This window comes from Arvicanthis niloticus, chromosome X (assembly GCF_011762505.2).
Source record: "Arvicanthis niloticus isolate mArvNil1 chromosome X, mArvNil1.pat.X, whole genome shotgun sequence".
NCBI classification, from domain to species: Eukaryota; Metazoa; Chordata; class Mammalia; order Rodentia; family Muridae; genus Arvicanthis; species Arvicanthis niloticus.
The window spans coordinates 97727569-97754338 of NC_047679.1; the positions used below are offsets into that span (position 1 = coordinate 97727569).

Here is a 26770-nt window from a genome sequence, read left to right on the forward strand (position 1 = left end):
GGGTTAAGCAGGAGAAAAGATGAGAAAGTGGCTAGTCAAGAACTTGGCTTGGCCAGAAGGGATAGTAAAGTCTGTGCAAAAGAGCTTTATTTGTGCTTAAACATCCTGATCAGGGCACACTCTGAAGAAAAGCAAACAAGGAGACTTGCCTGGGTAGAGGGAACCGTTGGAGTATGAAGCTTAGTGAAGTGGAATATTGCTGGCAGATACAGGTCTTTATTAGAAAGATGCTCAGTGTGTATATACCTCCTATGTAGGATTGTGACTTACTGGTATCTTCCCATATTGTTGGGTTGAGGTGATTGTGGATGATTATGAAAGATGTAGTAAAAGAAAAAAAGGAGGCGGGAGTTGATGACTGCATGTGAAGAAAAAAAGACAGATGACTCACGTATGACTCTTACGATTTCCTTCACTTTTCCCGAAATCTATGTGCCTCTGCCAACTCCTGAGACTGAACAAGAGAAAGCAAAAGTAATCAGCTAAACCAAGGACCTTACAGTAAAACAATTACTGATGGTGTTAACTCCTAATTCACATAGAATGTGGGGATGGGTGATATACAGACACACTGAGGGTTGAGGTAAAAGACCTACTTGGGTTTTGTCCTCTTCTACACTCCTCTGTCCAAAGTCAATGATCATCTTCCACTAAATGGTTGAAAGGTGATGCCAAAGGAAGACAGAAGCAGTATGTTTGATGTCACAGAACCCAGAAAACACATGCAGCTGCCCATTTTGTGTCTGAAGGAAGCAGTCAATTTGTTTTATAAAACTTGCTCTGTGTATGAACTGTTGTAAGCCTTTACCTATTTTTTTTTTTTTTTTGAAAAAAGGTCTTACTACATAGCACCCATTGGCCTGGTATTTGTTACTTAGCCCAGCATGGCTCTAAACTCTTGGCAACCTTCCTTCCCCAGCATCTAGAGTGCTGGGATTGCAGGTGTGAGACATTACCTACCTTAACTTGTTTAATATTTATAATCACCCTTTGTGATAGGTTATGGTGCTCATCCTTACGTTATGGATGAGAAAGTTGTGGAACGGGGAGGTTAGATAACTTGCACAGAGTAGCTGCAGAGCTGGGATATAAACTAGGCTCTACAGTTGATGTTCTTAATCACTACACTCTAGTGAGTGCAATAAGTCACCCAAAGTCCCTAGAGACTAGTCAAGTATACTCAGCACTTATTTATGTATATGTCTTACAATTGGTTTTTTTTTTTTTTTTGTATTTGTGTATTACAAAATCACATGTATTAGTATGTGCTTACAACTTGGAGATTGCATTTTCTGTTTGAGAGAGCATATCCCCTTTGCTATGTTTGGGGTTGAACCCAGGGCTTCAGGAACTCTAGGCATTCTGAAAACAGGGTTTGTGTTAGATTGTACCTAATTGCATGCAGGTTCTCTGAATATGCTTCAGCCGTGGTGTTCAAGAAGGTAGGCTATTGAATGCATTTCCCCATTCCTTTTTATAAGAATCATGTCTTCTTTCAAAGCTGGGGATTGTATGCAGGCCCTCACATATTCTAGGCAAGCCTTCTGTCATCATATGCCCAACCTACTTAATTTTTTTTTTTTAAATTTGAGACACCGTTTTGCTAAGTTGCCTAGGCTGGCCTGAAATTTGTTTGCCTTGTAATCTAGCCTCACCTCCAACAGTCAGTCTTCCTGCCTCAGTCTCCTGAGTAGACAGGACTGTAGGCATGTGCTACCAAGCCCAAACTTGAATGTTTTTTATTATGAAAAGGCATTTCTTCGGGTGGTGATGCCTGCTGAGTACTGAACCCAGTGCCTCTTCCCTGCTCCACCCATAGCTCCAGTTGCTAAGTTTTGCCAGGTTGTTTTTTCTGCATCGGTTGGGATAATGCCATGTTGTTTTCTCCTTTCGTTGTGGTTATGTGGTATATTATATTGATCAATTTTCATATGTTGAGTCATCCTTCCAGGAATAAATCCCACTTGGTCATAGTGTACAATCCTTTTGGTATGTTACTGAAATCACCGTGCCGGCCTTTTATTGAGGATTTATAGATGAGATTATAATGGTTTGTAGTTTTCTTTCCTTCTACTAGTCTATTTGTATTTAGGATCAGATAACGAAGGCCTCAAAGAACAAATTAGGAAGTATTCTTTCTTCTTAAGGGCTTTGAAAATGTTTAGAAATGTATAGTATTCACTTTTTAGATATTTGGTGCAATTTGCCCATGAAGTTATCAGGTTTCGAGTTTGAAGGTTAGGGGTCAGGAGATAAATTTCATCACTGATTTCACATTATATATTTGTGTGTGATTTAGTTTCAGTGGATTTTGTGTTTCTAGGGATTTGCGTATTCCATCTAAAACATCAAATTTGTTAGTAATCGTTTTTCATGTTTTAGAACCAGTAGTAACATACCCATTTAATATATCCATTTTCATTTTGGGTTTTAGTCACTGCAGGCTTTTCTTTACCTAGACAAAAATTTACAAATTATTCTGCCCTTGAAAGAACCCTCTATTTTTGTTAGCATGGCTTTACTTTCCCACGTCTTAGTTCATTTATCTCTGTTCTCATCTTTTTTGTAAATTCCTTTGTTTTCCTAAATTCGGATCTGCCCTGTTCTTTTAATAATCTCATAAATTATAAAGTTAGGTTGTGTTTGAATGTTTGTAATCCTAGTTTTCATACAATTTGGGGAGTTTTTGATTACTATTTCTTTGTCTGAGTTAGATTTTAAGACAGGGTCTCATGTAGTTCAGGCTGGTTTGAAACTTGTTTGGTAACATAGCTGAGGATAACCTTGAACTCCTGATCTGTCTGCTTCTACTTCCTAGGGGCTGGGATGACAGGCACGCATCAGATCTAGCAGCCTCCTTCCCTCTCCTTTTCCCCTCTACTTTGTCTTCCCCTTCCCCATCCCTTTCTTTATTCAGCTTTAGGAGTCGGTCCATGGGCTGAAGAGATGGCTGGGCTGGAGAGATGGCTCAGCGGTTAAGAGCACTGACTGCTCTTCCAGAGGTCCTGAGTTCAATTCCCAGTAACCACATGGTGGCTCACAATCTGTAATGGGATCTGATGCCCTCTTCTGTGAGTCTGAAGACACGGATCTTATACTCATATACATAAAATAAATAAATAATTCTTTAAAACAACCAAGCAAACAAAAAATACTTAAAAAAAAAAAAAAAAAAAAAGGAGTCGGTCCTCAGGCACTGGCCATTTCTTCCTGTGGTTTTCTTACTTGTCTGTAGCTTGTGAAGTAGGCTAGGCTGGCTGGGCAGTGAGCCCCAGGGATCTGCCTGTCTTTACTTCTTCAGTATCAGGATTACAATCATGCCTGCCTTGCCATCTGAACCATTTCCCTTGCCCTTCAGTATTTCTTAAAATTCTCTTTCTTCCCTTCTTGTTGTCTCACAGGTTCCTGGGGGTCTGTTTATTCTTCTTCAGTCTTAAAAAAAATAAAACACCTATGGTAAACAGTAAGTCCTGTTAGTGTTGCTTTCAAGAACATGGGCAACCTTTAGAGCCATACTCTAAAGAAAAAATGGCTCTTCTTCTACTAGCGCCCACCAGTTGCCAAGGGGTAGAGCCCCATGAGCCACTCCACTACCCATGTTGGAAATATTTACTGGCTTGATATTGTATAGGTAACTATACAATAGTATAGTGCAGCTCTAGGGGCATACCTAACTGGGCTGTGAGGGAATGAAGAAAAGACAGACAGGTACACACATGGGCAGAAAGCTAGGAATAGGTGGTCTGGGCTTTCTAATGGAGAAGCCACAGCATGTCAGAAAGCTCACTGTGTTTATTATATAGAATTGAATAGGAAGGTGGAGTTATTGTACACAGCTGTAGAAGGAGGCAGAGTTATTACATACAGATTGAACCAGAAGAAAGGAGGTGGGTGATTATATAAAGATAAACAAGGAGGCAGGGTTTATGGTATGTCAAGGAAACAGGTTTAGCCAATCTCAGTAGGAGCTGTAGGGGCACAGTCTTCAGGCTGCAGATATCTAGCAGGAGAAATGTATGATGAACATTTTCTGCACAAACTATTAACGTCTACACATGGACCAGAAGGGAAGGCTTGTCTATTTGTCTCTGGGTCTGAGGCTAAGGTCTTTGACATGGTTGTGTCTATGCCAGTAACACACATTCAACTCAGGACATCACACACTCAGGGCTTCCTTTGATCTATACAGGTAGCAATAGTAGTAGTGAGTCCCCATATTTACTGTGAGTTCATGAGTACGATGTCTTTGCTATGTCTAGAAGCATTTCACACTTTTCTTTCTTATCCTCCATCTCTTACATTCTTTCCATCCTCCTTGCCCCTTATTCCCTGAGACTTGTCAGGGTTGATACAAGTGTTTCATTTAGGGCTGAACATTTAACAGTCATTTATTCTCAGCACTTTGTTTAGCTATGAGTCTTCTGCATTGACTGTGAACTGATGAAAAAAGAAGCATCTATAAATGAAGAATGAGAGTGGGACTAAACTAGAGGTATAAACATAAAGATTTAGGAGGCAGTTCTACCACAGTTCTAGCAAAACAAGAGGAGTAGGTTCTTCTGAGGGCAGATGACTTCCCAGCCCTGGGCTTTTGACTAGATTTACAGTGTTCGGTATGAATTCCTTTCCATGGAGCAGTCCTGTCAAAGGAGGGTTGGTTACCCCAATAGTGGTCATACTATTATTACACCCATGGGACCATCTTTCCTGACAGGTTGGTATTGTACCATGCCCAGTGTAGTCCTGTGTAAGCCAGTTGGGTGAATTTTCTCTCCCAGCAGCCTACACAACACCCTTAAGCTCTTTGAAATCTGGCTATCATTGCAAAGGAAGTATCCAGATCAGTTCCGTGCTGATTACTCCATGTGCTGCAACCAAAGTATGGTGTGTCTTACCATCTATCTACAGTGGATAATGAAAAGCATTGGTGATATCCTGTGTTATTTGGTGGTTTGGGGCTCTGTGGCTACCTTGACCAGTAACTTATAGGGAGGTAGCCCATAATTGGCATGGAGATTTTTTTTTTTATTAATATCCCATGTCTTCTAGTGTGTGTGTGTGTGTGTGTGTGTGTGTGTGTGTGCTGTGCGTGTGCATGTGCATGCATTGTCCAGGGTGCATCTATTCAGATTTCCTTTAAAATGTTTAATTACATTTATTTACTTTTGGGGGAAGGCATTCTACCCAACATGTGTGGGAGGTCAAAAAACAATGTAAGAGTCAGTATTCTCTGTCCACTGTGTTGGTTCTGGGGCTTGAGGCTTGAACTTAGATTGCCAAGTTTAACAGCAAGTACCTTAACCATGAGCCATCATGTCTGCCAAGTCTCCTCTCTCTCTCTCTCTCTCTCTCTCTCTCTCTCTCTCTCTCTCATATATATATATATATATATATAATATTTTAATGATAAATATATGTATATATACAGTCATTTATTCTCTGTTATATATATGAATTAGCTTACAAAATAGTGGGTTTTGTAATGTTTTTCTCATACATCTTGAGTTTTGGTTATTTCTTTCTCTTCTCTCCCATCCCTGCTTAAGCTCTTAACTCACGTTATTCCACTGCCCAGCTTACTTTCATAACACATATGTTCTACAATCCCCTTCCACCTTAAGAGCTCTTCTCGTCTCCTGTATCATAGGTTCTCTCTGGATTCCTGTCCTCTGTAGACCCTCCAAATTAAACACACATCTACAAGATCAAAGCTAAGATCCATATTTCTTTAGCCTTATTTTTCTGTTATTCACTCAGTAATTTTCATTGTGTTATGTTCAAGTTTGCTGATTATTTCATTTGTTTGATCCAATCTATTTTTAAGTACCTCATTTCGGTTTTTTATTTTATTTTATTATTATCTTTTAGGAGGTTGCACATGAGACCTCACTCATGTAGCTCTGACTCCCCACTCTTTAACCTGGGCTGACCTCAGATTTTGTGATTCTCCTGCCTCTGCCTTCTGCATGCCTGGGATATAGGTAAGAACCACTGTGCTGGGCTCAGTTATTTTATTTTGCATCTCCAGAATTTGGCTTTAGCTTCTTTTTAGGGTGTTACTATTTCTGTTTTTTTTTGTTTTTTTTTTTTTTTTTTTTTTTGTAATCTCTCTTTACTTCTTTAAGACATTTAAAAAAATCTTTGTCTAACACACTTACCTTTCTCAGGGACAGTTTATCCTGATTGTTTTTTCCTTTGACCGGGTCATACTTGCTGAGATGCTGCTCAGTGATGTTGCTCAGTTATAGAACACTTGCCTAGTATATACAAGGCCCTGGGTTCCATCCTCAGCATTGCCAAGAGAGAGGAAAAGAAGAATACCTATACTTTACTGTTCCTTTTTATGAATTGTGATTGGCTTTTACTGAAAATAGAGTATTTGAATAAAAGAATATAGTAATTTTGGAAAGCAGATTATTCACTGGCTCCCACCTTTTTATTAATTCCTTGAGAATTTTGTATAATGAATTTGGATCAAATTCACCCCTCCCCCAACTCCTTCAAGATCCAACTCATATTCCCTAGTTATCTAATTTTGTCTCTTTTTTTGGTTACTCATCAAGTCCAATTTCTGCTGCCCATACATTTATGGATGTGTGGCCTTCCAATAGAGTGTGAGCAACATACCAGGGGCAGCACTCTTAAAGACAACTAACTTTTCTCTCTCTGCCAGAAACTATCAGTGGCAACTGGCTCCTCAGTTATCGGAGAGATTTCATATCTACCTCCAATCTCCAGACTTGGATTTGGTCTGGCTTGAGCTTGCATGCTGTCCTAACCACTGTGACTTTGTATATGCAGCAGCTCACTTATGTCCTGGGGACACTCTTTTCTTGTATTCACTTGGGGCTTTTTGCTTGATCATCTGTGTCTGTTTATTTTCATTATTGAGACTGACTTGAGGCTCTCTTAGGTCTTTTGGAAGCTTTGTCCTTAATCTTCCTCATGTATGCAGTTAATTTTAAATGTCTTGACTCTTTCATGTATAGCTCCCAAAACGAAAAATGGGGAGAATGAGGAAGAGAAGAAGGGTGCCATTGTATTTCTTGAAAATCACTTGTGCCAGAAGATGATGGACTTACAATGATAGAGTCAATGCCACAACTTGACCATGGTCTTTGTCTTTGCCTCTCTTATCAGAGCAACTTACAGTGATGAGAATACAGATCTCTGATATTTGGAGGGCAGTGCTCTCTTTGCCTACTCTGACAAGCTTTGTGTCAGCTATTCTAGAAGCACATGCACATTTGCTTGCCCAGGGTCAACTTTCTGTAACCATTGTTGTGTGAAAAGTTAAAACTGATCAAATCTTGATTGAAAATAACTACAGTATTCCTAGTCCATTCCTTTATCCAGAAATTGCAAACTTTCAGCCACCGTTAGGGTCTCTAAACACAGAGATTCTTTTTCTTTTCTTTCTTATTCCTTCATTCCCTCCCTTCTTTCTTTCTGAGAAAAATTAATTCTGTAAACCAGGCTTGCCTTGAATTTGTGAAAGTTCCCAGATCTCAGCTTTTCAAGTGCTGAGATTACATTTATGAGACAGCATGCCTAGTTAGGACATGTCTTCATATTACCTGGAATCTGAGACTTAGCATATAATCAGCATCATGGTAGTCGTGGTGGTGGTGGTGGTGGTGGTGGTGGTGATTATGATGGGGTGTATTGTGTGCGTGTGTGTGTGTGTGTTTATATGTGCACTTTAGACAGGATTTAGCTCTTATCTCAGACTGGCCTGGAATTCACAATGTAGTCCAGAATGGCCTCAAAATGGGTACAATTCCCTTGTCTTAGCCTTCTGAGTGCTAAGATTATAGCTCATCTACCTAGCTAGGTAGGAAGGCATATTACTGATGTTCCCTATACCACAACATGCACTCCCTGCATCCATGTACAGTGTTTAAAATGTAGGTAGAAAAATCTTAACATTTATGAAGCATCCACTCAGGAAAAAAAAAGAAAAGAAAATGCTCAATAGCCCCCAAGTAGCTTAAAATGCAAACCAATTAAATATGGCTAAATAAATAGTATTTTCAAACAGATGGAAAATTGAATTTCATTTGGGAGGTTAGAACTAGGGCAGACTTTTGATAGATTTCAAATATGTTAGAGGCTGAGATAGAAGGTTTGGTATGAGTTTTAGGTCTACATAGTGAGTTCATGGCAGTCTGAGTGGGAGTAAGCCATTATCTCAAAACAAAAACAAAACCCCAGGAAAACCGGGTAGGGTTTAATTGTCTTAAATTACCTCAAATCTTAAAATCCAATAGAAGTAACACTAAGTAATAGTTCAAATGCTTTTGTTATCAGGTCTTTAATATCTGTGGGGGAGTTAACTAGATAGAATATCAGGAACTGCTAAACAAGTGTCTTGGTTAGGTTTTTTTTTTTTTTTTTTTCTGTAAAGAGACACCATAACAAAGGCAGACATTTCATTGGGGCTGTCTTATACAGTTTCAGAGGTGTAGTCCATAGTCATCATGGTTGGATGCATAGCTGCTTCTGGGCAGACATGGTGCTGGAGGATCTGAGAGTTCTATATCTTGCTGGAGGAGCTGAGAGTTCTACATCTTGAGCTAAAGGCAATCAGGAGGATTGCGCACTGGGCAGAGCCTGAGCATAGGAGGAAACCTCAAAACCTACCTCCACAGTGAGATACTTCCTCCAACAAGGCCACACCTACTCCTAATAGTGCCACTCCCCATGGGCTAAGCAGTCAAACACATGAGTCTGTGGGGGCTAAATCTATTCAAACCTCCACACTCCTAGAGGGTTGTTTTTACTTTAGTTTGTTGTTGTTGTTGTTAACCAGGTATCTTTGTTTTTTGCTAAAACTTGTTTCTGGAAACTGCAGAATAAAATAGTTTCTGGAAACTGTGAGGAAGTCCTCAAATATATTGTGGTCTCTTGAATCCTAATTGATAGAGCTCACCATACAGCTGACTGACCTCAAACTCAGCACTGATCCTTCTGCCTCAGAATTCAGAGTGATGAAATTATATCTGCTGGCCACCATAGTAAGCTACTAGCTCAGTTTAAGACTTTGGGGTAGGAATTTCTTGCTTATAAAGATCTTGACATGCTCAAGGCTGTATCCTCTGCAAATTGGGCCTTGGGGAAAAGCTTATCAGTAGTTGTATCAGGCAAGTAAAGCAATATCAAGATTCAAGGGCTTTAAAGACTGCTGCCCAAACAGTAGTGAAATATTAAATTGAATGCTAGGAAAACCTTAACCACATAGTGCCCATGGGGCTGATGAAGTTTTTGTAATGTTATGATAAAACACTATAACTATAGTTCTTAATTCATCGTGTTAATAACATCAGCTATTATTATTTTCAGTGTTGAATTAGAACTCAGGGCTTGGCAAATTATAGGCAAGTATTCTACCACTGAGGTATATGCTTAGCTCCTAGAGGGTTGTTTTTACTTTAGTTTGTTGTTGTTGTTGTTGTTAATCTTGGTTTTGTTTTTTGACATGGAGGGTCTCCATTTGCAGTGTAGGCTGATGTTCAAGATCCTCCTGCCTCTGTTTCCTGAGTGCTGTGATTACAGGTAGGCCTACCAAGTCTGGTAGGTTTTTAAATGATTTTAATAAACTTTGTTTTTGCAATGTTTGCAGGAGCATTGTGAAGAAAGGCAGAGAACCCCTCTACACTCCCACCCAGCTTCTGCTGCGGTACTTTGATAATCCTGGCTTTAGAAGTTCTCAGGAAAGTTTGAGATGATACTGTTTTGGTTTCTCTACTTTCTCTCCCTAGCTCCAGCTGCTTAGTGTCAGATCCCAGGGGGAATCAGGGGTGCTAAATCTCCCTCTCAGTACTTCTTTGGAAATGCTATATTAGAAAGAAAAGAACACAAAACAAAAACCCCAAGGACTAGGACATGTTAGTCTGAGGACAACTGAAGAGAGCACAGTTGAAAACCTGGTTTGCAAAGTCACAAAACAGCCAAGTAAAATTGTATTAAGTGTGAGGAACCCCAACATCCTGAAGGAAGACTCTTGAGAATGCTAATGATTAAGAGTCCATAGTCCCAGCACTGGGGAGCAAAGGTGGGTGAGTCCCTGTGAGTTCAAAACCAGCCTGATCCACATAGTCATAGCAAGTTCTAGGTCAGCCACGGCTACATAGTGAGAGTCAGTTACCAAAACAATAAATAAATTAGAATCCATAGGTTCCTCATTCATGGTCTCTGTGTTTGCTGGTCAATTGCCTGTATGTAGATTTAAAATAAAAGAAAGAAAAAGATATAAAAATCATTCCATACATCTGTACTGAACATGTTATAATTTAGTTTTTCTAGCTATTATTCCTCCAAACAATACAGATTAACATTGATCTATTTACCATTGAGGTATGTGGAAGACAAGAGCCTAAAATGGTTGTTCCCTGAGAGGTTCTACCAGTACCTGACCAATACAGACGCAGATACTTACAGCCAACCATCGGACTGAGCGGTGTGTGGGGGGGACCCCAATGGAAGAGCTACGGGAAGGACTGAAGGAGCCGAAGGGGATCACAACCCCATAAGCAGAACAACTAACCAGACCACCCAGAGCTCTTAGAGACTAAACCACCAACCAAAGAGTATACATGGAGGGAGTTAGGACTCCAGCTACATATGTAGCAGAGGATGGCCTTATCTGACATCAGTGGGACTGGAAGAAGGCTTGGTGCCCTAGAGTAGGGGGATGCTAGAGGCAAGAGTGGGTGAATGGGTGGAGAAACACCCTCATAGAGGCAAATGGGAGAGGGTGAGGGGGGATGAGATGGGAGGATTTGTGGAGGGGTAACCAGGAAAGGGGATATCATTTGAAATGTAAATGAATAAAATGATTAATAAAAAAAAGTATGTGGAAGAATGCACATGAACTATATGCAAATGCTACACAGAAACATTTGCAAATTTCATTTTCCAAATAAGGTTTTGGAATAGACCTTACATGGATACTAAGGAAAATATATTATTTTTATGTTAATTATATTTAATTATATTTAGCTAAGCCTATGACCTTAGAGATGGAGATGTAGCTTAGTGACAGAGATACCTCCTATGTTCAAGGTTCTAAGTTCTAATCATAGAACCACAAAAAAGGAAAGAAGAAAAGATATGTGCCATAGTGATGCATACTTGTAACTGTACCAATTGAGAGGTGGAGGTAGAAGGTCGGGAGTATAAGGCCAGCTTAGAGAGTGAGTTTGGAGCCAGTCTGAGCTCTATGAGAAACTACCTGAAAAAAGAAGGTGACCATAAGCCACATTATTGCAGCCCCAGCTCTGACTCTGGTCATGTGGTATGAGGCAAAGTGACTGACTTCCTTGTGCCTCCATTACTTTTGCTGTTATAATTTTAAACACATACACTATAAGTGTATATGTTCTTGCACATGCATGCCACTACATGTGTGTGGGAGCCAGAAAACACCTTTCAAGGGTCTGTTCTCTCCTTCTACCTTGTAGACCCTGGGGATTGAATTTAGGTTCCCAGGATTGTGGGCCGGTGACTTTACCCAGTGAGTTACCTTGACAACTTGTTTTCACCTTTTCTTCCCTTCCCTCCCTTTGCTTGTCTTTCTTTTCTTTCTTTCGTTTTTAATTAATCATTTTATTCATTCACATTTCAAATTGTAACTTCCTTCCCGGTTTCCCCTCCACCAACTCTTCACCCCCCCCCCTTCCCGCTTTTTTGAGACAGCTCATGTTGGCCTTGAATTTACTATGCCACTCCAGCAGGCCCTAAACTCAGGACAATCCTATTGCCTCTGGCTCCCAAGTACTGGGATTACAGATGTGAACAACCACACCCAAATAGTCATCACAGTTTTTAAAATGAAGCCAACAGCAGTCACTATTTCAAAAGGGGTCTATGGAGGTTTTCGTCATTAATATGTGGAAAGTGTAACACTGTATTTGTCTCAGAAAATGTTGGGTATCGTTAACTCATTGTGTTGGTCTTGGCCTCTAGGATGTGGGAGAGTGGATTAAATAAACCATTAAAAATTCTGGCTGGCACTGATAAATGTTTGTCTTATGTTTCATTTGAGCAGAAGTTCAGCCACCTGTGACAAATTTGAGTGTCTCTGTCGAAAATCTCTGCACAATAATATGGACATGGAGTCCTCCTGAGGGAGCAAGTCCAAATTGCAGTCTCAGATATTTTAGTCACTTTGATGACCAACAGGATAAGGTAAGTTTGCTACAGTACATGCCATGGCTGAGGTACAGTGACCAAACACTGTGGATCAAAGCCAAGAATGAGTCAAATTGTAATCTCCAGAGTGGGGATTTTTAGATTTTTCTCAAATTTCAACTGGGGAGAACTATAGAAACAGCTCTCAACAAAATCAAACATTTGAAAAAGTTGCTAATTATTTGATGATTGAATATAATTCATTGTTCTTACAGAAAATACTAGATAGCTGGATGTATTTGGCACCCATAAATAACCAGTTATCTTCTTGCTGAGTTTGTTCTTATATTCTTGTCTGTAGCTCTGTGTTTTGGTATTAATGTGACACTCAATTTCAGAGCATTTTTTTTTTTTTACATTTAGCATCTCACGAATCATGTATACAGATAGATGTGCAAGAACTTTGGTGTCTAAAAGTAAATGACTTGGGAAAGTGGAAAGATGAGGTGTTAGTGGTCAGTGGGTTTGCATTTCCTGGTGCCCGAGGAAAATAACAGGGCAAAAAGGTAAACTATGCCTGTTAAATAAATGGTTGCTGGCTGGATTGGATGACTGGGTTCTTTTTAATACATCTATTCAATTATTTTGGTGAGTATACATCTTCTTTCATTTTGTGTAGTGAGAGAGGTGTTTTGGGAGGTCCAGGATTTTGAGGAGGTAGTATTGTCTAGACTTCCTAGAGTTTACTGCCCTGAGGATGCAAATGAGTGGCAAGAACAGTGTTTCTCTTCCTGTCCTTTGGATGCAACCTCAGTATCACCTTTAGGGTTGTAACTAACCCCTAGGCCTATTGAACAGGGGTAGCTTAGGCAGAAGCCCAGTGCTCCCAAGTTGCTAAATAAGATCAAGTCTGCAGTTTGTTTGCAGTTTTCACAAAGAGGCTTATCAAGATACAAGAGATCTGGTAAGAAGTTTTGAAAAGCAAAAGATTGATATCACTAGTTACCCTCTATGATTGTTTTATCCCTGTCCATTAGTTCTCCATCTGGGGAGCTGAGGCAGCTCTGGCAATGCATTTTAGGTTTTCTTTCATCACCAAGAGATAGGGAAATCCCACTGGGCAAATGAATCAAAGGCCCTTCAGTCCAAGCATGCACAGAGGCATAAGCCAAGGCTGGCTCCCTTTCCTGTTGGGAGAGAACGGAGAGTCAGGAAAGGTGTGTGATGGAGCCAACTGGGCGTTCCTCTTCAGGGAGATGGAGAAATTCAGGGCTGCAGCCTTAGGCTTGGATAAATTTTACAAGAAGGCCAGATTCCCAGAGAGGTGAAGAATACTATCATTATAGTAGCTACCAGTTGTTACACATACCTTATCTGTGTATGTGGATCATACAGGATTTGTAGGAAAGAATTTTTTTTTCTTGTCTGATACAGAGAGACAAGTTAGACTTGGTGATCATTAATATTCAAGCTTCCTATTTTATTCATACCAATTTGACATTACATACTTTAAAGTTGGAGATTGCCTTTTTGAGACAGGCTCTTTTGTATCTCAGCCTGGTTTTTGTCTCATTATATAGCCAAGGCTAGCCTTGAGCTCCTGATTCCTCAGCTTCTACTTCCCAAGTAATGGGATTACTGGCATGCACCATCATGGAAAGAGACTTTTTAAATTATTATCTTTAAATATTTGTTTTATTATGCATATACCTAGACAATAAGATTCAAATTTATGTCAGAAGCAATTATTAATTTAAAAATGACAGTATAAAAAACTCTAACTGGAGCAGCATCTAACATAGTAAGCGACGGGAGATCCCCCACCCCCATGATCATAATTTATGATCTCTAAAAAAATATCTTTTTAAAATAAAAAAGGTTATTTTAAATAAGAAACCTTAAGAACTGTAATACTAGGGATTGAACCCAGGCATCACACTTAGGAGGTAAGTACTGTACCACTGAGCCCTAATTTATGAGGTTTGCCAGTATACTTTCCCATGGTGTCCTTAAAGAGTGAATGTATGTCCTAAATGAGAATTAGGAAGGATCTGTGAGTAAGCAAGGCTCATTTAGCAACCTGGAAGGAGTAAAATAGAGACATTGGTGACACTTAACATTGGAAGCATTTCTGCCATCGTTATCACTCTCTTGGGGGTGGGGGCTAGCCTTGAGTTTCATGGGCTCTGTCAAAGACCTCTTTTCCTCTGCACACATTCATTTCTAAAGGGACAATTGTAAAATGAGGAGGCATTCAGGAAGACTTCTATCAGCACTATTCTTTTACATCCTGGTAGGCAGAGGCCTATATGGGAAGCCAAGTGATAAGTAGGTTTCTTGGCAAAGAATCAAGAATTCCTTGTGAAAATGCCCTTGGCTATGAATAGCAAGCCGGAGGCCCCCGTGAGGATAAGCATCATTTTGCTAGATTCTCCATGTTTGTGTTAAGTCACTACCTCTTTTCTCTGAGCCAGGATTTTACTTGAAAAGATCTATTTTTCCGTCATTCCACTCCACTTTTCCAGAGCACTATCTTAATTGGGCCTAAGAACTCCTCTGTCTCTGTATGCATATCTTGGCTCTAGTATATTTATGATGGGTTTGTTGGTGGCTTCCTGAGAGCATCCTCATTTTCTGGTTTCACAGGTGACTCAGGTCTCCTTCATTCCCAGCCAGCAGCAGGCATGTAAAATATCACCTGCTGATTGAGGTGGTAGATTAAGCGACGTGATCATTTCTCCTCTCTTCATGGCCACCAGGAAATTATGGAAGGAAATACTATGGGAAACTTGAATCAGAAACTTTTACAAAACAGGAAGTGCTGTCTTTGGAACTCTGATTAAAAGCAGCTTCATTCTAAATTATTCCTCTCACCTCTGGAAATGTTAATTTCCTACAGAGACCGTAATAACTTTGGTCTGAGTCATAACAAGCAGATTTGTGATTTAGTCGTAGATTTCTGGTGTCTGATCTGAGATGTCTGGGGCCTCTGTGGTTCCACAAAGCTTCCTTATCTGTGTTCCAGATGAAGTGTGGAAGTGTATATTTAGCAACCCTTGAAGCTTACTCAGACACCATAAAAAAGTACTTAATAAAGTGTCCCTTTGGACCTTCTTCTCCAGAGATCTCCGTGATGACTGGAGTTTTGATGTGACATATTTTTAACCTTGATCTTGATGGAATTTTAATAACTGTTTCCTTTCAGTTTGCTTGCAGAAAGTTGATATTAGCTTTAAGTAAATCTTATAATAGTTTTACTTTCAGATGTGGGAATTTTGTCTTTATCTACACTAGAATTTTTCAGTGGTAAGTGGTACTATTAGTGCCTGATGCAGGCTAATAATTTATTAGTAGGCTAATTATTTTTTGTAGGAATAGGGTGGGAGGGTGGGCTAACCTGTTCATTATAGGATGCCAAGTATCATTCCTGGCCTGTATCCATTAAATGTCAGTAGTGTCTTGCTTCTCTGCTTCAAAGTTATGACAACCAAAACCAGGACTGAGACACTACTGAATGTCTACAGGTATGACAGAAGAGTGGAACAACTCCCTCAACATCACTCACATAGGCCGTTTAAGAACTGATCATTTTTCTTAAACATTTGGGTCTGCTAAGACTGTTATTTAAGTGCCTTTTTTGTTTTCTGTAGAAGTTACTCTTTTCTTTTTATTTTTTTAACTTCCTACTCTCAGAAAATTGCTCCTGAAACTCGTCGTAAAGAGGAATTACCCCTGAATGAGAAAATCTGTCTGCAAGTGGGGTCCCAGTGTAGTGCCAATGAAAGTGAAAAGCCTAGCCCTTTGGTGAAAAAGTGCATCTCACCCCCTGAAGGTAACAGATAAAAATGTTCTCCTTTGGTAGTTCAAGAGTAAACCCAGTTGCTCAGTGTCCTCACAGTCACTGGTCATGAGTTCATTTTATTCTCAATGTTTTACTGAGTCAAATAAGTGTTAGTACCTGTGCTAGATGCTGATACATTTGAGGATGTTGCTTCTTCAAGTTGCTCACAGAGAATTTGAGTAATAATGGTATCTACATAGTTAGAATGCTTTCATTTATAATTTGAAAAATGAACACACAAACTCCCCCTCCCTTCCTCTCTCCCTCTCTTCCTCCCTAAAATGTGCCTTACCCACTTATCTGAACTAAGTAAGGCATGCGTCGTTACCCTCCCTGATATGTTTCATGATAGAGGGAAGATGAATTGACTTGTTCTAGGTCTTCAAGCCCAGTGCTTTTAGGGAATCTATAGTACTGTCTGATTCATGATATATGAAAATTAGTTTGGTATTAAGAATAATCATGATGGTCTAGCCTGAGTACATGACTAGTCAAAAGAAAAGCTCTTGGGTGCTGAGGATCATTGTCCTCTAGTACCACTTCAGTGACAGTCCTTCTGCCTCTTATGCACAGGGAGGAGTGAAATGAAAATTCTATGTTAATGAAAAGCAAGGCTACCAGACACCAGCTACCAAAGTTTAAATCCCAGCTCTGCCAAGCTACTAATTGTGTGACCTTTATTTGTTTATTGCAGCTCCCGCCCCCAACTACATTCCTCATCTATAAGATGAGAGTGCCTGCTTCTTATGGTCATTGAGAGGATTACAATAAATACTTAGCACATTTTATTTTTTCATATTATCTTGGCCCTTTGTTAGGCAGGGCCAGGCTTTACCTCCAACTTCCAAATCTTAGCACTTCATGGCTTGTTCTTCAAGCCTCTCTGCTTTTCATTGATCAAAAGAACATATGAAGTACTGCTTCTAAAGGTATAAAATTTAGGACTGTGAGGTGTGGGGAACCAACAGAAGGCAGCTATCATCCTTGCAGCCATCTTGAGCCATATACCCTGACAAGAGATGTGATTACAATAGCCTGCAACAGCTGAGCACACTCTGATAACATCTTGTTTTAGATACCCAGGATCTTCCCTTGGGTATGTGAGACTTAAAGCTGTGATTTAGACTTAAGGGCATGACTTAGAGATCAGATTTAGAGATAAGACCTAAGGGTGTGACTTAAAGGACTGGCTTAGAAGTGAGACATATAAAAGGCGAGAGGCAGACAGAAGAAAAGAGTACAACTTGGAGTAGGAATTAGGCATTGAAGAAGAAGACACTTGGACTAGAGAACTCGGAAGAAGAATTATTAAGTATCAGGCACTTAGCACTTGGAGAAAGAACTTGGAACTTGGAGGCACTAGGAACTCAAGACTTGGGACTTGGACTAGGAAGAAAGACTGAAGAATAAACGGGATTGAATCACACTCTGTCTGGTCTCCATTCTTCAAGTCCGTCCTCACTCTCTCTCTCTTGCTGAACCCTGACCCGAAGACTGGAACAGCTTAGGGCAGTGCGGGCTCTAACAGTTGAGTCCCCAAGGCTTTCGGCAGTGTGGGTTCCAACATTGACAGAACGGTCTGAGACATTTTGGCCCCCAAATGTGGGCTAGCTCAGGCCGCAACAGTGAGGAGACTGAGATTATGATTTAAACCAGCTTGGCCTACTATATTTGTATGTTTTAGGAGCTTAAAACTGAAAAGAAATTATATTATGACATAAATAGTTTGTGATGCTCAGTGGAGTATTCTTTCAAGGAGCATGACAGCAAAATGCTGACATTTTAAACATAGGCATTGGATTAGTGTGGAGGCATGATAAGTGAAATCTTTATCAAAAGATATGTCACATCAAGAGGATTTCAGGCCAGGTGTGGCGGCATATGCCTGTAGTCACATCTACAAGTGAGGCTGAGATGGGAAGAATTGTTTGAAGCCAGGAGATTGAGCCAGCCAAACAAAGAGTTAACAAAAGATAAAGACGGTCATCTTGGTGATACACACCTCTAATCTCAGTATTCAGGAGGATGAGGCAGGAAGGTTACAAGTTCAAAGCCAGTCTATGCTACATGACAAGTTCCAGACCATCCTAGGCTACTTAGAAAACAATATCAGAAAAGAGAGGTCTGGGAAGAGGAGCCCCTACAACCACAGCAGACAACAAATAGCTATTAAATCTTAAGTTGTGCTTATGTTCCCATAGAATTTCCCTTGATGAGAAGATAGAAAAGTAAACTGTGTCTTTATAAAAGGCTTGCCTCTTCCACAGGACCCTAGTTAGGTTCCAAGTATCCATGTCAGGTTGCGCACAGCAATCTGTAACTCCAGCTCCAGGTATTGGATGCTTCTGACTTCTGCAGCAACATGTACTCATAGGTACATGACCCATATGCAGACATACAATATCAAGTATTCAGCCCTGAAATCATATGTATGCAAGCAACAAAAACAGACTTAGCTGGTTGTATTCATATACTTACACATACATATGTGTATTTATTTAACAATAATAACCAAAGGAAAAAGGGCCATCAACTTGAGAGGAAGTGAGGGAGACAGGGGCTATTGGAGAAAGGAAAGGGAAGTAGAGTGATATAATTATATTTTAATTAAAATAAATATTAAAATGACAAAACACAGGGGTTTGCATTTTTACATTCATTTAGTTATTTTGTAGGCATTGCATAGGATTGAAATATTATATGACTTTTAACCATTCTCTCAGTACCAAGGTACTGGGCTAGAGAGATGGCTCAGTAGTTAAGAGCACTGACTGCTCCTCCAGAGGTCCTGAGTTCAATTCCCAGCAACCACATGGTGGCTCACAACCATCCTTAATGGGATCTGATGCTCTCTTCTTGTGTGACTGAGAGAGTGACAGTGTACTCACATACATAAAATAAATAAAAATATCTTTAAAAACAAAAACAACAACAACAAAAGAAGAGTAAGGTTCCTTTAGAGATACAAAAGATGCTCTCTCTGTATAAAAAGGTAAGAAAGAAAGCTGTGAACAATTACGTTTGTATTTTCACTGTCCTGGGTGACTTCTGGTGAAATGAGTGTGAGATTAGGATTTAGGTTTTTGACTGTTTTCTATGACAAAGACTTTTGCCTGGATCTTCTAGGTGATCCTGAGTCTGCTGTGACTGATCTCCAGTGCATTTGGCACGACCTGAGTTATATGAAGTGTTCCTGGCTTCCTGGAAAGAATACAAGCCCTGACACAAACTATACTCTTTACTATTGGTGAGTATGTATTGCACACACAACAGGTTAACTGGAATACTGATTTTGGTTGTGTTGGGAGCCTTTGGATTTAACCTTGTTTAAAAAAAAGAACAGTTATTTTCTTTTGAGACAAGGTTTCTCTGCATAATAGCCCTGGCTGTCCTGGACTGGTTTTGTAGACCAGGCTGGCCTTGAATTCACAGAGAGCCACCTACCTCTGTCTCCTTAGCCCTGGGATTAAAGGCATGTGCCCCCAAGCTTGGCTTTGAGCAGCCTATTTTTTATATGTGATAGTGGGGATAAAACTCGGCTTTGGCTGGAGCATGGTAGTTCACACCTTTAAATCCAGGACTTGGAAGGCTGAGACAGGCAGATGTCTGTGAGTTTGAAACCAGTCTAGTCTACATAGCAAGCATCAGAACAGCCAGAACTCTGTAGAGAGACCCTATCTCAAAAACAACCTACCACGAGCACCTTGTAAATGCTAGGAAAGTGTTCTCCCACTGAGCTACATACTCAGCTTCAGCCTACTCTTTTCTATGGAGGCAGTAGATAGATAATTCATAATTAACCCCATTGGTTGCCATGGCAACCTAAAGTTTGCTCTAAAAAAAGGAAAAAGAAAAGAAATGAGCCATTGAAATGACCCAGCAGGTAAAGACACTTGCTTCCAAGTCTGGGGATCAGGATTTGATCTCTGGGGCCCATGTGGTAATTTCTGTAGGCTGTTCTCTGATCCTCACATGCACTATGACCTGTATATCTCTCACTAAATAAATGAATAAATAAATAAATAAATAAATAAATAAATAAATACCTATAAATGAATATATTGAGAAAATTTAAAACTATAGAAGGGAAAGAAATGTCTACTGCTCAAACAAAATGAAACAAAAAAGGAAAAGAATCAAAAAGCAAACTACCAAAACACCACAAGAAGAATAGACAGTTGAATAGAAAATGCATCTACTTAAAAAAACTTCCTATTTTTAAAAGCCCATTCAGACAATATTGCAACATGTATCTGGGAAGACCCCAATATTCTTGTCACTCCTTTGCTCTCAGTGGTAAACTCTAAGGCAATATCAAAACCAGAAAATTGGTATTGGCACAATCTACAATCTTAGTTGCATGACAGTAGTTTTATATGTATGTTCATATGTATCTGTGTGTAGCATTCTGTGCAGCTTTGTCGCATGGCTCCATCGCTACCCAGTTCCCCCAAGTTGCCCTTTCCATCTCCTACAGCCCATCTTCTTTATCATATCCCTCTTCTAGGTCTCTAACCTCTGGCAACCATTCACGAATCTGTCCTCCAGCTCCATAATCTTGTTATTTCAAGAATGCCACTGAAATGGAATGGAATTCTACAGCATATATCATATAAAATCAGCTTTTAAAAAAGCATCACAATTCCTCTGAGAACCATTTATGTATTTATATACATATAAGGAATTAAGAATGCAGTCCTTTCTGTGTTTATGAAACAGGTTCTCGTGCTGTAGCTTATGCTGGCCTGGAACTCACTGTGTATCCTGGGCAGGCCTTAAACTGTGGAGATACTCCTGTATCATCATGCCTGGCTAAAATTGGGGGATTTTTAAATTTTGGTCTATTTACTCTTTATAAAGGCCCTGGAGACTTTATGGTTATACTTAATAATTTTTAAAAATGCTAAATTTGTACATATTTGTAGAATACTGCATTGTAATTTGGTTCATATATACATTGTACAATGACCAAGTTATAATAATTACCACATCACTCTTCTCAAATATTGTTATTTCTGTGTACTGACAGCCTTCAAACTAATTTTCAGTCTTTGAAATGTACAATTGGTTGTCATGGGCTCTTATAGCCCTGCTGTACCCACCCTCTTCTACCCCCGCTTATCAGTTGTGATGATTGTATTCATCTGGTTCTCTCTCCATTTCCATATAAAAATGATAAAAAGCAGCTATAGAATGAAAGGGTTTATTTCAACCTACAGTTTATAGTCCATCTTGGAGGAAAGGCAGATCTGGAACTCAAGTAGGAACCTGAAGGTAGAGACTGAAGCAGAGGCAATGGAGGAGTGCTGCTTACTTGCTTGGTCTCCCTGGTGTACTCAGTTAGCCTTTTTACACAGCCCAGGACCATATGCCCAGGGGTGGTATCATCCACAATGACCTGGGCTTTTTCACACCAGTCATTAATGGAGAAAATGCCTCACAGATCACCCACAAACCAATCTTATGGAAGCAATTCCTCAATTGAGATTCCCTCTTTCTGGATATGTTTAGGTTTACAGAAAATTGGCAAAAACAAAAACAATCTAACTAGGGCAAATATATCGAGGCACCATGACAGCTGGATGGAGAAGGGAATCTAGTCTTGGGAGTCTGTCCTTTGCATGGCCTTGTTGTCTTGTTTGATAAGAGAGTTCTGAGAGAAAGTTCTGAGAGAAAGGCAAGTCTGGGGCCCTCTCTAGGACTTCTGAAGGTAGATGTCCTGGAATGTCAAGTTGTGGCTGTGACTCAGTGGTAAAACACATACATGGGACCTTACAAAAAGAAAAAAAAAGTCATCATGCAGTGACCATTTTGCCTGATGACATCATGGAAAATAGTTGTACTATATTAAAACATTCATGGGCAGATCATGGACAGAGGGCAAAATCCCCATATTTTTTTCATTAAATTTATTTTAAAATGATACATACAAATTATGCATATTTATGTGCTACTATGTGATATATCAATATGTTTGTATACAGTGCATTTGTATAAACCAGGTTTGATATGTCAGTCTCCTCAAATCACATGAATTGTTGAACTAAATCCTTCCTAAATGTCCTGGGGAGTTGCAGTCACTCTCTTCTCCGTTGGGTGAGAGGCTCGGCCTGATGAGTTTGAGACACAGCACCGGTAAAGCCAGGTGGCACCTAAAGTCATGTGATCCATTCTGAAGGTTTGGCTTTATCCAAACCCCCATCCCCATGTAAAAGTTCTCATTGGATGTTTTGCAGTTTTACTTGCTCACTCTTGCTACCTATTGAAACACCTTTTCTTAGGGCTCCTGTGGCTCTCTTGTACAGTTATGGCAAAGGTCTTTAACATAACAGACAACACCCTTATCACCTGGCTAGCCTGTCTCATCCTTCTTGGACCTTTGCCCCTCTTATATCCTATATTGAATTTATTTCCATTCTTTACACTGACTTCAATACACACAGTATTGCTATTTACACAGGGATATTTACACAGAATGCTATGAGTATTTGGCTTTCTCGTACAGCTTACACCTTGCCCTTTCATCTGATGCCTCTCACTTGTCCTCAGCTCAGCTCAGATGCAATTTCCTCTTCAGAAAATCTTCTTTGAATTCTCAAGTCTGGAGACATATCCCCAATAGTACTTTTGTGCGACACAGTACTCTGCACAGTGTGTCATCATTTCCTGTTTACTTACTGGTAGTTCCCTTCTCCAGGCGGCAATCTCCTTTGAGAACAGGGTCTTTGTTTTTGTGTTTTTCCCAGTACTTGACACATGAGGTAGGCATTCAATAAATCAGTTGTGAAATTCTTAATACGATCCAAAACTAGAGAACATTCAGGGAGAGGGTGAGGACTAAGAAGTATAAGCAACACAACATCAATATAGTACAGGAGCAAAAATGAACAATTGAATACATCTGGCTCCCGAAACTTGACAGCAGAGAAACAGAATAATCCTTTAGGAGTCTCCTGGCTCTGTGCAACAATGAAATCTGTGGAGAGCTGTAACTACAGGCTTTAAAGATACCATAGGAATTAGTAGCATGCCTGTGTTTATTATGCTTCTAACCCCAGAGTTATTATGATTAGAAACACAGGGAATTCCTTTAGAAATATGCCCATAGGAGGGAACTAGAAAGAGAATTTAAAAAGACTACCTCAATCCATGACAGACTATGAAGGAAAACAATCCAGCTGTTATAGGTGGGGTGAACTTGTCCTTGAAGATCTAGTAAAAGAAGAGAAAAAATAGGGAAGTGTCTCATTCCCTGGAGATACACTGGCATAAACCAAATCCCAATACAAACCATTCAAACAATGTCTCCTTGGGATTAACTTGGAGAAGCATTCTTCTCTGGGGTGATGCAGGCTCTTGTCAAGGTTGAGAGCAGACAGTGTTTTAGTTGGCATTCAGACCCATGTTGATACCTTTTGGCAGAGCAAAAATCTATAATTGGACATGGCTCAAGAAGTGATCTGGAAATTAGTGGTTCACTGTTACTCGAGGGTCATGTATCAAGGATTCTACTTCTTTGCCAAAGTATTTCCAGAGCTGGCTGTTTGGCAGTGGTTCTTTCCATAATATAAACAGGAGATGTAATGTATGACTGTGTCTTAGTTACTTTTCTATTGCTATGCTAAGATTCCATGACCAAGACAACTTATAATATGAAGTGTTTAATTCTGAGGCTAACAGTTCCAGAGGGTTAGAGTCCATGACTCTCATGGTGGGGAACATGGCAGCTGGCAGACAGGCATTGTGCTAGAATAGTAGCTAAAAGCTCACACATGATCCATGACTATGAGACAGAAAGAAAGCTCACTGGGAATGGTGTGGGTTGTCAACCTTCAAAGTCCATTCCCAGTGACATACCTCCTCCAACAAGGCCACACCTCCTAGTCCTTCCCAAACTGCTTGAAAATCTGGGGACCAAGCATTCAAATTTATGAGCCTATAGGGAGGGACCATTCTCATTCAAACCACCACAGACTGTTTGCAATTTAATTTAAATGTAATTAAAATCTCAGGGACTCTGTCTCACTAGGCAGTTCCAGAGGTCACAAGTGACTTTACCTGGATGGTACCTTTCTTTTGTACAATGTTGCCCCATGGCTTCTCTTCTCACTATCTCACAAATTCTTCATTCTAGTGCTATGCTGTGTGTGTGTGTGTGTGTTCAAATCCTTACTAGAAATGAGTCTTAATTATCTCTTTGCCTTGGGCATATCATCTGTAAAATGGGGATAGTGATAATACTTCTGAAGATTGTTGAGGGCTGTTCTATGAAGTGATTGGAATGGTAACTCTTGGTCAGTATGGCAATTTGTGACATCTGTACATACTGGTATTTGTTAGTTATTTGTATTCCCTTACAGGCAATGTCAGCACCCAGTGCTGCTCTCTTCTTCTACCACATGGAATTGGCATCCAGCTCATTCTTCCTTCTCCCCTTTTTTAATTAGAACCCCAAATGCAAGGGAATCCAGATGTGGTATTGACTAGCAAACACCAAGAATAGCTTAGGTACCAGTGTACATCACATTGTACAAAATGCCAAACTTTTCCCCTAATCCCCAGCCAGAAAATAAGGAGTCATTTTTTTAAATTCAAAATCATTGTTTGCAAACCCAGAGCAGTGCAGGATAGTTTGCTTTGGAAGGGCCCTGACCTAAAGAGCTCCAGTCTAGCAGCTCAGTAAATTTTAGGGATGTTTCCCTCTACATCAGTCATCTTCAGAGTCCACGAGTATCTATGGACTGTCAAAGAGACAAAATGAATGATGAAACTAAATGACTGTGCATGGCAGGAGTTCCTTTCATTGTCTTTTCAAAGGCACATTAATCACAAGCTTTTGTTATGTAAGAAAAATGTCATTAGTAGCTTTAGTTTCTGTTTTGGGTGGAAGACATTCCAGGACTGTCTAATCCCCAAAGTACTCATGACAGCAACTTAATTTTTAAAAGTTCTCTTTTATGATCCATAGAGACTTACAACTAAGAGGAAAGGTTTTGTGCGGTTAGATGATCATGACGGTTCATGCTTATAATCCCAGCACTTTGGAGGTGGAGGGTGGAGGATGCCAGGAGTTTAAGTTAATCTTTGACTACATGGTGAGTTTGAAGATACTCTAGTCTTTTTTAAGACCCTGTGTCTCAAAAACAACAACACAGAGAAATGAAAGACATTTTCTGTAGCAGAACACTTCTTTGTAGTGTTTTCAGGAATAAATAAATACATCTTCATTTAAAAAAAAAAAAAACCTGATTTTCAACAAGATGTGCATTTCTGTCAGAGCTCTGATTCCTGAGATCAGGAAAAACTACAGATAATGTTGAGGTAACAGGTCAAGGATTTGGGACTCTCCGTTCTTTATTAAAAATCTCTCCCTTTTCTGCAGAATCTGCACAGTTCCAGTTGTGGCAGATGATATAAGACTTAACACTGTCTTGTACTAGTTCCTAAAAACCAGAAGTCTCTGATAGCTGATATGAGAAAAAAGAGGAGAGGGGGACAGACTTGAAGGAAGAGACAAAGAGAGACAGGGAGAGAGGAGGTGGAGAGAGAAAGAGGGGGGAGGGAGAATATTTAATGAATACTATTCATTGGCTAGGTGCTCATGGTCATTGGTGAAGGTGTGTGTATAGGTGAATTAGATTTAGGGTGCCAGTAGTACCACTTATGAATGCTAGACAGTAGAGGGGGTACTTAGGAAGCCATTATGTGTCCCAACAGGGTAGCTTTGTATTGGAAGGAGTGTGACCCTAACAGCTCCAATCTTAGCAGCTCAATTAATTTTAATGAATGCTGATCTGGCAGTAATGGGAGGACATTAAAAAATGAAGGTCATGAAGGTCAAATATGAAGTCTGCAACAGTGAGATCATGAATTCGAGGGGTGGCCAGTGGGAATATTACAGAAGATAAGACTCTAAGCAAATCTGGCAAACAGAATTTGGTGAGAGGGAGAGGGAGAGAGGTCATTTCAAAGTATCTAAGGACCATAAGAAAATGAGTTCTGAGTGGTAGAAATGCAAAAACTGACAGAAATGGCAGATCAGTGTGGGTGTGTGGGGAGAAGGGTATATATGGTGTTTTCAGACAATGACTCTGAGGCAAGTGGGGAGAATGAAACACTCAAATGGGATAGTTAGAAATCTGGGATGGGCAGCATGGTAGCAGATGCCTTTAATCACAGCACTCAGGAGGCAGAGGCAGGTAAATCTCTGTACAGTCCAGTCTGGTCTACAGAGTGATTTCCAAGGCAGCCAGACCTATATAGTGAGACACTGTCGGGAGTAAAAAATTCTCTGGGAAGAATTCTGAGGTAAATGGTCAGATTCTCCAGAATTCAAATTAAAGTGGAAGGATAGGGGTGACAAATTGAGAATGAGTGGACAAAGGAATTAGAAATAGAGAAGGGGAGTTGCCAAGGAGACAGCTTCATCAGTACACTGCTTACTTTGTAAGCATGAGGGTTTGCATTTAGATACTTAGCATAGATATTTTTTTTAAAAAAAAAAAAGCTGGATGCAGTGGTGTATGCCTTTAATCTTAATATTGGGGTGGAGAAGATGGAAGGATTCCTGGAGCTGGTCAGTAAATGTAACCAAAACTCCTACTTTAGTGAGAGACCCTGTCTCACAAAGTGGAGAGCAATTGAGAAAAACACCCTCTTGCCTCTGCATCCATATCTGCTCACATACATATGGATACATACATACACACACACAACAGAAGTAGAGAAGGATGTCAGTGACTCTTCTACCCCTGGGAACAGGGAAGAAAGAGGGAGACAAACTAGGAAGGTAAAGAA

General features: G+C 40.0%; 1 protein-coding gene across 1 annotated transcript in view; it reads left to right on the top strand.

Annotated features, from left to right (window-relative positions):
• The window catches only part of Il13ra1 (interleukin 13 receptor subunit alpha 1), a 59993-nt gene that overhangs the window by 2794 nt on the left and 30429 nt on the right, over positions 1–26770 (top strand). The window contains exons 2-4 of the mRNA XM_034485736.2: positions 12050–12189; positions 15826–15964; positions 19100–19220. Of these exons, the coding sequence (XP_034341627.1) occupies positions 12050–12189; positions 15826–15964; positions 19100–19220 (400 nt within the window). The remainder of the gene's footprint in view (positions 1–12049; positions 12190–15825; positions 15965–19099; positions 19221–26770) is intronic.